At 40.4% G+C, this 12,215-nt stretch overlaps 1 protein-coding gene across 1 annotated transcript in view; it reads right to left on the reverse strand.

Annotated features, from left to right (window-relative positions):
* ZNF277 (zinc finger protein 277) overlaps positions 1-12,215 on the reverse strand; it is a 105,709-nt gene that overhangs the window by 3,166 nt on the left and 90,328 nt on the right. The window contains exons 6-10 of the mRNA XM_088457715.1: positions 10,205-10,315; positions 8,832-8,964; positions 5,011-5,078; positions 4,544-4,640; positions 3,902-3,944 (exon numbers count right to left, since the gene is read on the reverse strand). Of these exons, the coding sequence (XP_088313841.1) occupies positions 3,902-3,944; positions 4,544-4,640; positions 5,011-5,078; positions 8,832-8,964; positions 10,205-10,315 (452 nt within the window). The remainder of the gene's footprint in view (positions 1-3,901; positions 3,945-4,543; positions 4,641-5,010; positions 5,079-8,831; positions 8,965-10,204; positions 10,316-12,215) is intronic.

The following is a 12,215-nucleotide window of genomic DNA, read 5'->3' on the forward strand; positions in this document are numbered from 1 at the left end:
TACCCCAAATTTGATGGGACCACTTAAAAAAACAAAAAAAATAACCTAAGTGCTCTTCTGCATCACTTCTTCAATGTCGGAAAAAAAACACCTGCTGCGGCTATTTAAATCCCCGACTTTCAATTAAAGGCTAAAACGTGGGTACCCATAGTGTTCCCCCATATTTTTACAACTTTAGGGGGGTCTTACAATTATTTTAAGGAAAAATTCGTAACTTTACGGAAATCCAACTTCGGAGTTTGCCGTTTTCATTAATTTTATTTTGAATATGGGGATAAGCGGGAGCGCGCACCATACCTTTACGCAGAAAAAAACACCGATATGAAACGTTAACTTCGCCAGGGAAGTTAACCTTTCATATTGAATACCCCTCTAAGCGAGTGACAGACTGGAAGCGTTTGGGGGTGGTAATGGGCAGTGGTCACAAAAACGCAGGCGTGCCTGTCCGTTTAAACGCCGTTACATGGGTGGGCATAAATTAGCCACTGCTATTGCGTGCACAGCTCTGAGTGTCAGAAGAGCACCCAAGGCTGCGGCAGGTCAGACCTGCCACCGATGTGCTTCGATGTTACCGATGTGTATGCAGGTATGAGTCATCGCACGCAGGTAAGAAGGAAGCAGTGGGCGTCTTTATGCTCAGGTGATCTTTGCTAACATTAGCATATTTTTGCAGCTCAGTTGCATACGGAAATGCAGTTGTGATCACATTAGCATCAGTCTCTGAATCAGGCCCCTTGACTCTACAATTTCTACAGTCCTGACTAACTTACAAATAGGTTTTATAATCAATATACAGTGCCTTGCAAAAGTATTCACTCCCCTTGGCTTCTTACCTTTTTTGTCACATTATAACCTGTAATTTATTTATTTTTTTTAATCTGAATTTTATGTGATGGATCTGCACAAAATAGTTTAATTTGGTGAAGTGAAATGAGAAAAATATATGTAAAAAAGAATCTTTATAAATAAAATTCTGGAAATTGGCATGTGCATATGTAATCACCCCCTTTGCTATGAAGTCCCTCAAAAGTTCTGGTGCAACCAATTACCTTCAGAAGTCACAATTAGTGAAATGAAGTCCACCTGTGTGAAATCTAAGTGTCACATGATCTGTCAGTATAAACACACCTTTTCTGAAAGGCCCCAGAGGCTGCAACACCACTAAGCAAGAGGCATCACACCATGAAGACCAAGGAGCTCTCCAAACAAGTCAGGGACAAAGTTGTTGAGAAGTACAATTCTGGGTTGGGTTATAAAAAAATATCCAAATCTTTGATGATCCCCCGGAGCACCATCAAATCCATCATTATCAAATGGAAAGAACATGGTACCACAACAAACCTGCCAAGAGAGGGCCTGGCAAGGAGGGCTTTAATCAGAGAGGCAGCACAGAGACCAAAGGTAACCCTGAAGGAGCTGCAGAGTTCCACAGCAGAGACTGGTCTATCTGTGCATGTGACCACAATAAGCCGTACACTCCATAGAGCTGGGCTTTATGGAAGAGTGGCCAGAAAAAAGCCAATACTTAGTGATAAACATAAGAAGACACAATGTATGGAAGAAGGTGCTCTGGTCAGATGAGACAAAAATGTAACTTTTCAGCCACCACGGAAAACGCTATGTCTGGCGCAAACCCAACACATCCCATCACCCCAAGAACACCATCCCCACAGTGAAACATGGTGGTGGCAGCATCATGCTGTGGGGATGTTTTTCTGCAGCAGGGACTGGGAAACTGATTCGAGTCAAGGGAAAGATGGATGGTGCTAAATTCAGGGATATTCTTGAGCAAAACCTGTTTCAGTCTGCCTGTGATTTGAGACTGGGACGGAGGTTCACCTTCCAGTAGGACACTGATCCGAAGCATACTGCTAAAGCAACACTCGAGTGGTTTAAGGGGAAACATCTAAATATGTGTTGGAATGGCCTAGTCAAAGCCCAGATCTCAGTCCAATTGAGAATCTGTGGTCAGACTTGAAGATTGCTGTTCACAAGCGGAAACCATCCAACATGAAGGAGCTGGAGCAGTTTTGCCTTGAGGAATGGGCAAAAATCCCAGGGGCAAGATGTGGCAAGCTCATAGAGACTTATCCAAAGCGACTTGCAGCTGTAATTGCCGTAAAAGGTGGCTCGACAAAGTTTTGACTTTAGAAGGGTGAATAGTTATGCACGCTGAAGTTTTCTGTTATGTTGTCCTAAATGTTGTTTGATTCACAATATAAAAAAGTCACAACTTCACAGTTGTAGGCATGTTCTGTGAATGAAATGATGCACACCTTCAAACAATCAATTTGAATTCCAGGTTGTGAGGCAACAAAACATGAAAAATGCAAAGGGGGGTGAATACTTTTGCAAGGCACTGTAGTTTGTGTGCATACAAAGCATATTCACTTGGTATGGTAATTACAGAGCTGACCATGTGGAATCTGTAAATGATTATTCATTTATTTATTTTATTATCAGTTACTTTTATAGTGCCAGCATATTACCTCGTGCTTAACAATTGGGAACAAACAGTAATAGAACAAGACTGGGTAATAACAAACAGACATAAAGGTAAGAGGGCCCTGCTCACAAGCTTACAATCTATAAGGAAATAGGCATTGATACACAAGGATAAGTGCTACATATTACATATTGGTCCAACCAGATTGCAGATTTTCTTGGTGAGCTGTATGATCCAGTCACACAGGAATGTTGGCCTAGGGTCAGGAGGATGTGAAAGTGAAGAAGGAGAAAATATGTAAAGTTATGTGTGGACTGTATAGAGGAGATGTAATTGGGTAAGAAGAGCTTATGGAGGGTATGTGGGTGGTTCTGGAATTGTATAAGCTTGTCTGAAGAGATGAGTTTCCAGGGAATGCTTGAAGGTATGTGGACTATAGAAAAGTCTTATGCTGCATCCTATTCCGCAGAGTGGGTGCAGCCCAAAATAAGTAAAGTTTCCTGTTTGGCAGAGATACAGTAACTACCTCCTACCCCTCCCAGCTGGAAGTGATCAACAATTATATTATAAAGGACCAGATCTTGGGATTAACCTGATAACATCAAAGCAAATTCCACCCTGAAACAGGGAATTGATCATGTATGTTAGGTATTGGCTCAAATATCAGTGGGTGGTATCAGGAATAACACATAAAAGGCTTTAAATAGATATATAGTAGACCAACACCCAAACATTAAGAGAGATATGCATCTATAAATATAACCAACACTGTACTATTAGAATTAGAATAGCATTGTGTTATACTCGGGACTGCAATAAAGTACTAATGATACCTGGATTTTAAGACAAGAGATTTCTTTATATTATCTATATAAACCTAAACGTGCACATTAAGGCACATCTGTAAATCTTAGAAGCATTAGATCATTCACATACATAAGGGAATATTTCACATAGCTGCAACTTTTTCTTGTATTTTATGCATAGTTTTGTTTGTTTCATAGACTTACGCCATAAACACATCAACACCGATCTTAGTTTTCAGACACAGTTCAGACAAACTTTTCAAAATCAAGTTATGGGAGACATTACATTTATACTCCACTACATCCTTCTGTTGCTCAGATTTGTCACACAGATGATTACTCTTCTTTGTTTATAAGGTGCCAGGATATTCTGCATTGAGGGGATTACATTTAGGGGATTACAAATATAGTACATACAATGGAAGAAGGTAAGTAATGTAAGATGTGGGGGAACACTTGATACATACTGTACTGGAATAACAAATATAGCTATGGGAGACGTGTGTATGGTTACTGCAATGAAGATGCTTTACCCTTAGATCTATATAATTAGTGGTCATATTGCCAGCACCTATAGTAGTATGTATGTATGTATGTATGTGTGTGTACAGAACATAATTTAACATTACTGATAATTAACTTTTCTTACCAAGGTCTTTTTTTATTTTCTGAAGATCAAACTGATGACTGTCCTGAGCAGAGACAAAATACATATTTGTTAAACATTTAAATCACTCTTTTGCAGTGTGTGAGTTGAAGGTGTTGTTAACAAGTTTTGTTTTTATTGTGTTTTGTGCACTCTCCCAGGTGACTAAACATTTTATGACCTGTCTTACGCAACCTTAGTTAATAATACTTAAATGAGCTATTAATATTTTTCTTAGCATATATTAAATAGTATTTTGCATATAAATTGATTTGTAACAGCTTTGAAACACACACACACACAAAACAAAGATTGCCATGAATCACTTTTACGATTTTTAGTTAACCATGTGTGTCACTACTCATCAATTTAATATGCAAAACCAGAGTTTATGGCTATTAGTGGTCTTTTACAGGTTTGGTATTTCATATACAGATGAAGTAGTTTTATTTGACATAGCACAGTCTGTCTTATGGAGGTGAAGCAGGAAGCAATAATGCGTCAGCCTAGTGCCCCACTGTGCATGTGTGAGATCTCGCAAAATCTCATGCACAGGTGGGTTCCCTCACAGCACACATACCGGTGTAAGTTTGGTATTATTTAAAGAAAAAGGACAAAATGCTCATTAACTTCTTACAATCATACCTTCATGTGACACAGTAACTTTTCAGTTTCATTGGCCTGTTTGTCACAAAATAGACAAACCGCAGAAACTGGGTGTTCTTCCCAGTCAGACCAATCCCTAAGAAAAAAGAACAATTGGTGAATCCAGTTTATTAGGTGACAGATGGCAAAAATGAAGGTAATGGAAGATTGCTCATCAGATGAAAATATAAACGACTATTTAAAACTCAGAAAACACTGAAACCAGTGAGATCTCATTAGGAATAACTTTTCATTTAAGAAGATAGAAAAATTCAAATAGAGAAGGGATAAATCCAAAGAGCAGTAAATCCTATCACTGTACAACCAGACTGAAAAACAACTGCTGGGAATAGTAAGCCGTTAGTCTCTGCTAAAGGACATCACAAATTTAGATATTCCAAAAGACATGTAACAAATTGCCCTAATATAACCTTTTTTAATATAAATAGTAAAAAATACTCTCATACTGTTCATTGGTGTCTCGTATCTCTTGATCATCTTCAGATTGCACATCCTCCCAGCTCTTCCCCATTTCCTAAAACCCAGAAATCCATGTGTTAATGGAAGAGAAATAGGAGATGTAGCTGATATATTGGTGTTATTATGTTACTCATACTGTAGGTAGGGAGACATTTCTATAAATAATAAGAAACACATCTCACCCCTGTATGGGGAGCGCTACTCCCAAGAAACAATTGTGATTGGAAAGCATAATGAAGGTTCTACTACCAAATAAAACAGGAGATAAAGCAGCTTTATACATTTAAATGAATATTGGCTGTAACATTTATATAGAACAACTTTAAAATAAAAATATCCTAGCCCACTAGTTCATAACGGAAAATAAATAATCTTGATTGTGGTAATTCACATTTTCTCCACTCCATTACTTATCATGCTAATCCCACCATAAAACCACACTGCTGGTTAAGAGAAATAAAATATAAATAGTTTGGCTGCTTTCTCTGCTACCAGTTGGCTCAGCTCTGTATCCGCACTTAGCAAAACTACTGTGAGCTCAGTTTCACTTTCTGTGACACAAACTCAATAAATTCATGTCTCTGCTGGGCATGGCAAACTGCATTCATGAAGTACTCCTGTATGAACAGTACTTGGGCGAAAGAAGAGCAGGTACTGTATATTGCTGCAGATCAGTAAATGTTGAAAGAAACAATGTAACATGTGGATCTTTATTGGGAGTCACAGTGCTGAAAAAAAGTCTCTGACAAGGTGGTAGTCCAGGACCCTGGTAATGGGGATTTGTGACTGTAGTATGTAGAAACCCTATATCGTCATCTCAGGAGATTACATATGTAATTTGTGTTGCATCTATTACACTATATGGTGTCACATAAGTGCAATCAATTAAAGAGAAATTAAATTTGTAATAAATTGTGTCCAAATTTGTATGAGATGGGGGGCACAAACCATATTTTTGAACCTGGGCAAGCCACTCGTTAGTTCTGCCACTGCTGGGAGCTCTCATTTAAAGGAGGCCATCACCAACAATGATCTCCACCAGGAAACCCACAAACTGCTAGAGCCACCCAGTCAGCTGTCACACAGAGGAGACTGCTGTGTACAATTAATCATGGTGCAGAAGTTTATTTGCCAAACCTACCTAAAGCTGGGTACACACTAGACGATGTACGAACGATGCAACATCGTTAACTATTTCCCTTGAACTCCCAGACAGACGATATAGTGAATAGACATTGGACGATTTAACAAACGATCAAACGATTTATCATTCGTCGTTTAAATAATTTCATCGTTAACAATTTGTTGTTTGCTCTCCTAAACTTGTTTGCTCTCGGCCGGATCATAGCACATATCGTTTGGTCGTGCGTACACATTTAACTATATGCTGCAAATAGTTATCGATATCACGAGATTGGGCTGCATGTACAGATGACGAAAGATGTGTCTTACGACGTGCGGGAGTGCGCATCGTACACGATATAGTGCATACACACTAGACGATGTCAACGATATATCGTACGATCCAGCAGATTGTCCAGATCGTATGATATATTGTCTAGTGTGTACGCACCTTAACACAGGGGTTCTGGCCATGGGATTCTCAAGGTTCGGTCAGCTGGGTTAAGAGAGGGATCCTGGAGGATAGCATTATTGTCTATGAAGCCCTTTGTTAGTTTTTTTTACCTTTTCACCATTCCCAGTTCTTGTGGTCACCTATTGCATATTCTTCTGTCAACTTAATCCCTTGTTGTTTAAAGTGTCTGTCATCATGGTCGGATTAAGGGGGTCCTCTCCAGCCGAAGCACACTACTGCACTGTGCAGTCCTGTGCATTTTCTAAGGGCCGGGTGAGTGGGAGTGGGCCAGATGATGTGTGTCAGAGGGTGCTGAAACGAAGGAGAGAGCCGGAGTGGGGACAGGCCCCCCTGTCTTAAGTACCCTGGCTCTCATGGTTTAGCTTTTGTATATATTTCAATTAAAGGATATAGGGGCAGATGTATTAAGCTCTGGAAAGTGATAAAGTGGAGAGAGAAAGTACTAGCCAATCAGCTACTTTCATTTTTCAAACACAGCCTGTAACATAATAACCAAAGGTGGAAATTCATTTTGTACACAGAGATATGGGGTCAATGTCACAATTGCAGCTGTGGTACTGCTGTCACTAGATATAATATAGACAGTTTTCCATATACTGTTAAATCATTTTGTTAACACAATAATATTAAGAAGATAGTTAATAAACACACTGTGATAGTTGGGTCACTATACTTATAAAACTCAAACCAGACAAAAGATATCTTTATATGGGGATATATTTAAGTAATAACACATTGGCTATTGTACTTTACCAGTATAATATAATATAATATAATATACCTCACTAGCTCCTATATATTCCCAATAAGGGACAGAAATCAATGAGCTATGGCTATGCTACAAATTGTTCCCTGTTTAGCACCATTTAAGAAATATTTTTTCTATTTCTTAAATGCTAGCAGACTAACAGACATAACTAGACATAATTGGCTAGAGGTTTGAACTCTGTCTATTCTGTGTGACCACAATTGGGATATACGTAAACTTAATAATAATAAGAAAACTCTAGAGAATTCTGCTTCAGATAAACTGTGAGAGCATATATTAGTTGTTTTCTATTAATAAACTAGTTTATACTATGGTAATGCATAGTGAGCTGTTTTTCCTCTTAGGGTCAATTCAATTAGGAGAGAACTATATACAACACTTACGGACTTATGTATTTGCAGGCAAATATCCATGAGTCCAGGGCGAGATTGGGCCGCGAAGAGAGATAGTCCTGCTGCCGCTGCTGGCAACTCTCCCCTCTCGCATGTAACTGAATCGACCACTTAGGGGTAAATTTACAAAAGTGAGAGTTTTTAGAAGTGAGTTTTATATGAGATGTTGCCCATAGGAACCAGATTCTAGCCATTATCTTCTAGAAAGTGCTAGTTAAATGTTAAGTAGAATCCGATTGGTTGCTATGGGTAACATCTCTTCTAAAACTCACTTCTAAAAACTCTCACTTTAGTAAATTTACCCGTTAGTGTTTATCTGGAGAAACTGGATGTGTGCAGTTTTGGCACTGACGAATTCCTGGATTTGCTCATTTAAATCAGATAACCTCTTGATCAAGTGTTTTAAAGTTACGTGAAATTTTATTTTCTAATTACTAGGTGCCTGAATGATAAAGTGCACTATTAGCGATCACTTGTATATATAAATAAACACAAACAAGTGACCGCTACCACTTCCAAACAAAGGTGGGGTGCACAGAAAGAATAGTTATCTCCTAGTATAAAAACAAGGTACCAGCACTTACCAAGCATTAAATGGTGAAATTCATCCACTTTAATCGGACATTTCAGGCAAATTCTCAGTTCCCAATGCTGCAGCTCGATTGACTGGATGCGCCCAACTGGGGGATGGGGCGTGGGTGGAATTGACTTCTTGACCCAGGCTGAGCAGTTTTGTTGCCCATCCTGAGTAAGCTTAAGCTTACCAATGGTTTGTGATGGTGATCCGATGCTTCGTCTTTGGACGCAGCACTTGGATCATAGATGCTGGCAGGAGGTGTCTTTTTTCTACAGACGCCTCTTACTGAGTTACCATATGTTAGCATTGCTGCTAAAAATCAACACATCAATATAAAAAGAAAATTAACAAGCACACCTGCACTAAAATTCTAATGCAACATCACCTAACATACGCAGATAAGCTCTTTTGAAAGTGCCACAGCAGAAACAGCTGTAGCAATGAATATTTGAGGTTGCTAGGTGGCTTCTTACCAGATAATTTATTATGTAGAATTGGTCATATTCATGGTTTTGGGCATTGATTCTGCGATGTTGCTTTTTCCTCATATGATCCTTTAGAGTATTTTTGTCTCTAAAGGTTTTCTCACAGTATAAACACTGTAGGCTTAGGAAATACAAAACATGAAAACAAACAAGTAAATAAACCAGAATTATCTTTTGGCAGGATTTCGCTGTTAACTTTTCAAATGAATCTCATTGTAGTAGATTAGACATCTTAATTGTGAAAAATTAACACAATTGCTGGATTTCATTCCATGATCACGGAGAGTGTTATCATGGGTAAATAAATCCTGAAAACCTGTTATGTCTCATGGAGACCAATGAAATTGAAGGTGACGCAGATGATGCACTGCTACTGTTAAACTGCTACTGCTGCATTCTTGCTGACACTTAAATTCTCCCATCTGGGAGAAGCCCAGGGGTGAGTTGCAGCTGGCGAGTGATGGGGCGGGCCCAGTGCTTCTTGTCATTAGGCCCGTGCCCCTCATGGTACAATGCCACAAATCGCAGGTCTATGAATATGGGGCAGGGCTAAAATGTTCCCTCACCATATACCCGCAAATCGCTGCATTATGCTCCCATTTTTGCCCATTTCACTAGCAAGTGGGCAGGATTTGGGAGGGACACCTATTCTATCAAAGGTCTGGATAGAGATCGCCAATCGGAGGCCCCATATCAATCTTTTGGATCTATACAGTATCAGAATATTTGTATTTAATAAAAAAAAAAAAAAATTATGGAGATACTATAGATCTTTTCTGAGATTCAACACAGATGAGTCAAAGAGATCTGTCAGCCAATGGAGATCCTCACCTCTCCACCCCCCCCCCAATGGCGCTCATAATTTTTATATATATTATATAATATATACATATACACACATACATATATACAGACACACACACATATATATATATATAGATATCCTCTAAACATGGTTCATTACTGCATTACTTTAATCACTGCAAAGCAATCATACAGATGTATCCTCATATGCCTAGCCTCAATACGCCACGTGGTACAAGACGCCTGGTGAAAGTGAGGTTCCATGAGACTTTGCTAGCGCCGAGCATCTTTTTTGGCCGAAAATGCATCTTAGTCATAATGCGGCCAAGGCACGTAGCACTTCATATGCAGATTCAGACTTCATCGCACACAGATATACAAGTGCCACGTATCAAATGAATCAGTTTTCGGGCGAAAAAGAATCACATGGGACCTGGCGCACTGAGAGGGGCTATTTGGCTTGAGTGCAGTAATAGTGTATGAGGATACATGTAAATGAATGCAGGCGATATGTGGTATATACTGTACTACATGCACAAAAAAACAATAATATGTACTTGTCCATTTTCTTCTCCAATGCATCCAGAAACTCAATGCAATATACAAGGTTATCTGGCAGCCCAACATTAAACGAGTGCTCCTTATTCATGTGGTTAAACAGAATGGATCTGCAAGAAATAGAACAATTCCATTACCTTGCTGCTAAAGGAAAAATAAAACCTACAATATATGTATGTATATGAATATAATATGTTATAATATGTTTAGACTGCCTTAAAATTGTTGATGGAAATACAAATATCTACAGGAATGACCCTGGAGGGAGGGTTAGGCACTTACCAGAGGGTTAGGGTTAGGCACTAGAAGAGACAGCTAGGGTCAGGCACCTACCCCGACTGTAAGGGTTAGGCACCAGTAGGGAGGGTTAGTGTTAGGCACCAAGGGGAGAGTTAGGGTGAAGATTAGGGTTAGAAAAAAATCAATAAATAATGTCTTGACCATTTGTGTGTTGACCTTTTGTCCCTGTCGACCCATTGTCTGTATAACATCTGGTGTCTATCTAGACCAGTGGTCAGGGAACAGGGGTATAATATAGAATGACTCATATGCATGCCCGGCTGTGCCGCGGGGAGGCTCTAAGCCGGACGCCTGCTGAGATGTTACTACCAGCGGGCGCCCGGCTCCTTCCCTGCAGCACCGCGTTAGCCGGAGGCTGGAGTTCTCTTCTGAACTCCAGCTTCCGCCTCTCTCCATGTGCACTATGGGAGAGACGTCATGACGTCTCTCCCATAGTTCCGAGGAGCAGCTGGGCGGACAGGACGGCGGCAGATGCAGGAGCGGGGATTAAGGTAAGTGTTTTTTTCTTGTACAAGCGGCACTAAAGGGGCATTATATGGGGGCACTACTACAGGGGCATTATATGGGGGCACTACTACAGGGGCATTATATGGGGGCACTTCTACAGTGGCATTATATGGGGGCAATACTACAGGGGCACTATATGGGGGCAATACTACAGGGGCACTACTACAGGGGCATTATATGGGGGCACTACTATATGATTTCCTTCCTTTCAAATCAAGGGGGTAACGTCAGAGTATCTAAATATATTTTGGGGTAAAAGGTAAAAAAAAGTTCCCTGACCCCTGATCTAGACAGTGTTGACTTTTTTCATTTAGATCTATAGTCCGGATACCCATGGGCGTATCCATAATGTGTGCAGAGAGTGTGTTGCACACAGGTGCCTGGGTCCAGGTAGACCTACACCCATAAATGATACTTACCTCTCCGCTGTTTTCCTGGAGATCGACGCATGCATGGTTGAGAAATCACAGAGAAAATAGTGCCAGCATTTTACATATGCTGTAGACTCTGGCATTGTGCATGTGCTGGTGAGAGAGGAGGGCCGATGGAGACTGCAGATGGGTCCCCTCCTCTCTTGAACTGCCGCTGATCAAGGTTGTACTTGGTAAGAGTAACCATGGGAGAAATTGAAGCTGGGCGTGAGAGGAGGTAATCAGGGTGGAAAAATAGATCTAAAATGGGCCAAAGATATACTCTTGAGGGACACCAACCAGTACTGGAAGGGGGATGTTAAATCAGAGGTAGAGACCAGTGATGCCAATCCTGCCCCATTTTTGTAATCCCAGGACCCGAAATTGAAAAAAATCTCAATCCCGGGTTTCCTGGAATAGAACTGTACAAAAATATCCTTTCTTCCACCCCCTGCTTTCTTCAGTCAGAATCCCGGGGATGACCTCCCCATGGTAAATAGTGGGGTTTAGGCGGAGGATTAGGGTTAGGCAGTAGGGGGGAGGTTAGGTTTAGTGGGCGGGGAGGGAGGGTTAGGATACTTACCGATAGGTGTCAGTATCCTAACCCTGTCGGGATGCCAGCGTCGGGATTCTGACCGCCGGGATCCCGAGCGTTGGCAATCAGTAAACCAACCGATTTTGAATCCAGTAACACCCAGGATTTAAAGATTATAATCCCAGGTATTTTTGGGACTCAAAAAAACATCCGGGATCCCAGGATTGGCTTCCCTAGTAGAGACAGAAAAAGAATGGT

The sequence above is a fragment of the Taudactylus pleione genome, unplaced genomic scaffold, assembly GCF_031769625.1.
Source record: "Taudactylus pleione unplaced genomic scaffold, aTauple2 ptg000041l, whole genome shotgun sequence".
Classification (NCBI taxonomy): domain Eukaryota; kingdom Metazoa; phylum Chordata; class Amphibia; order Anura; family Myobatrachidae; genus Taudactylus; species Taudactylus pleione.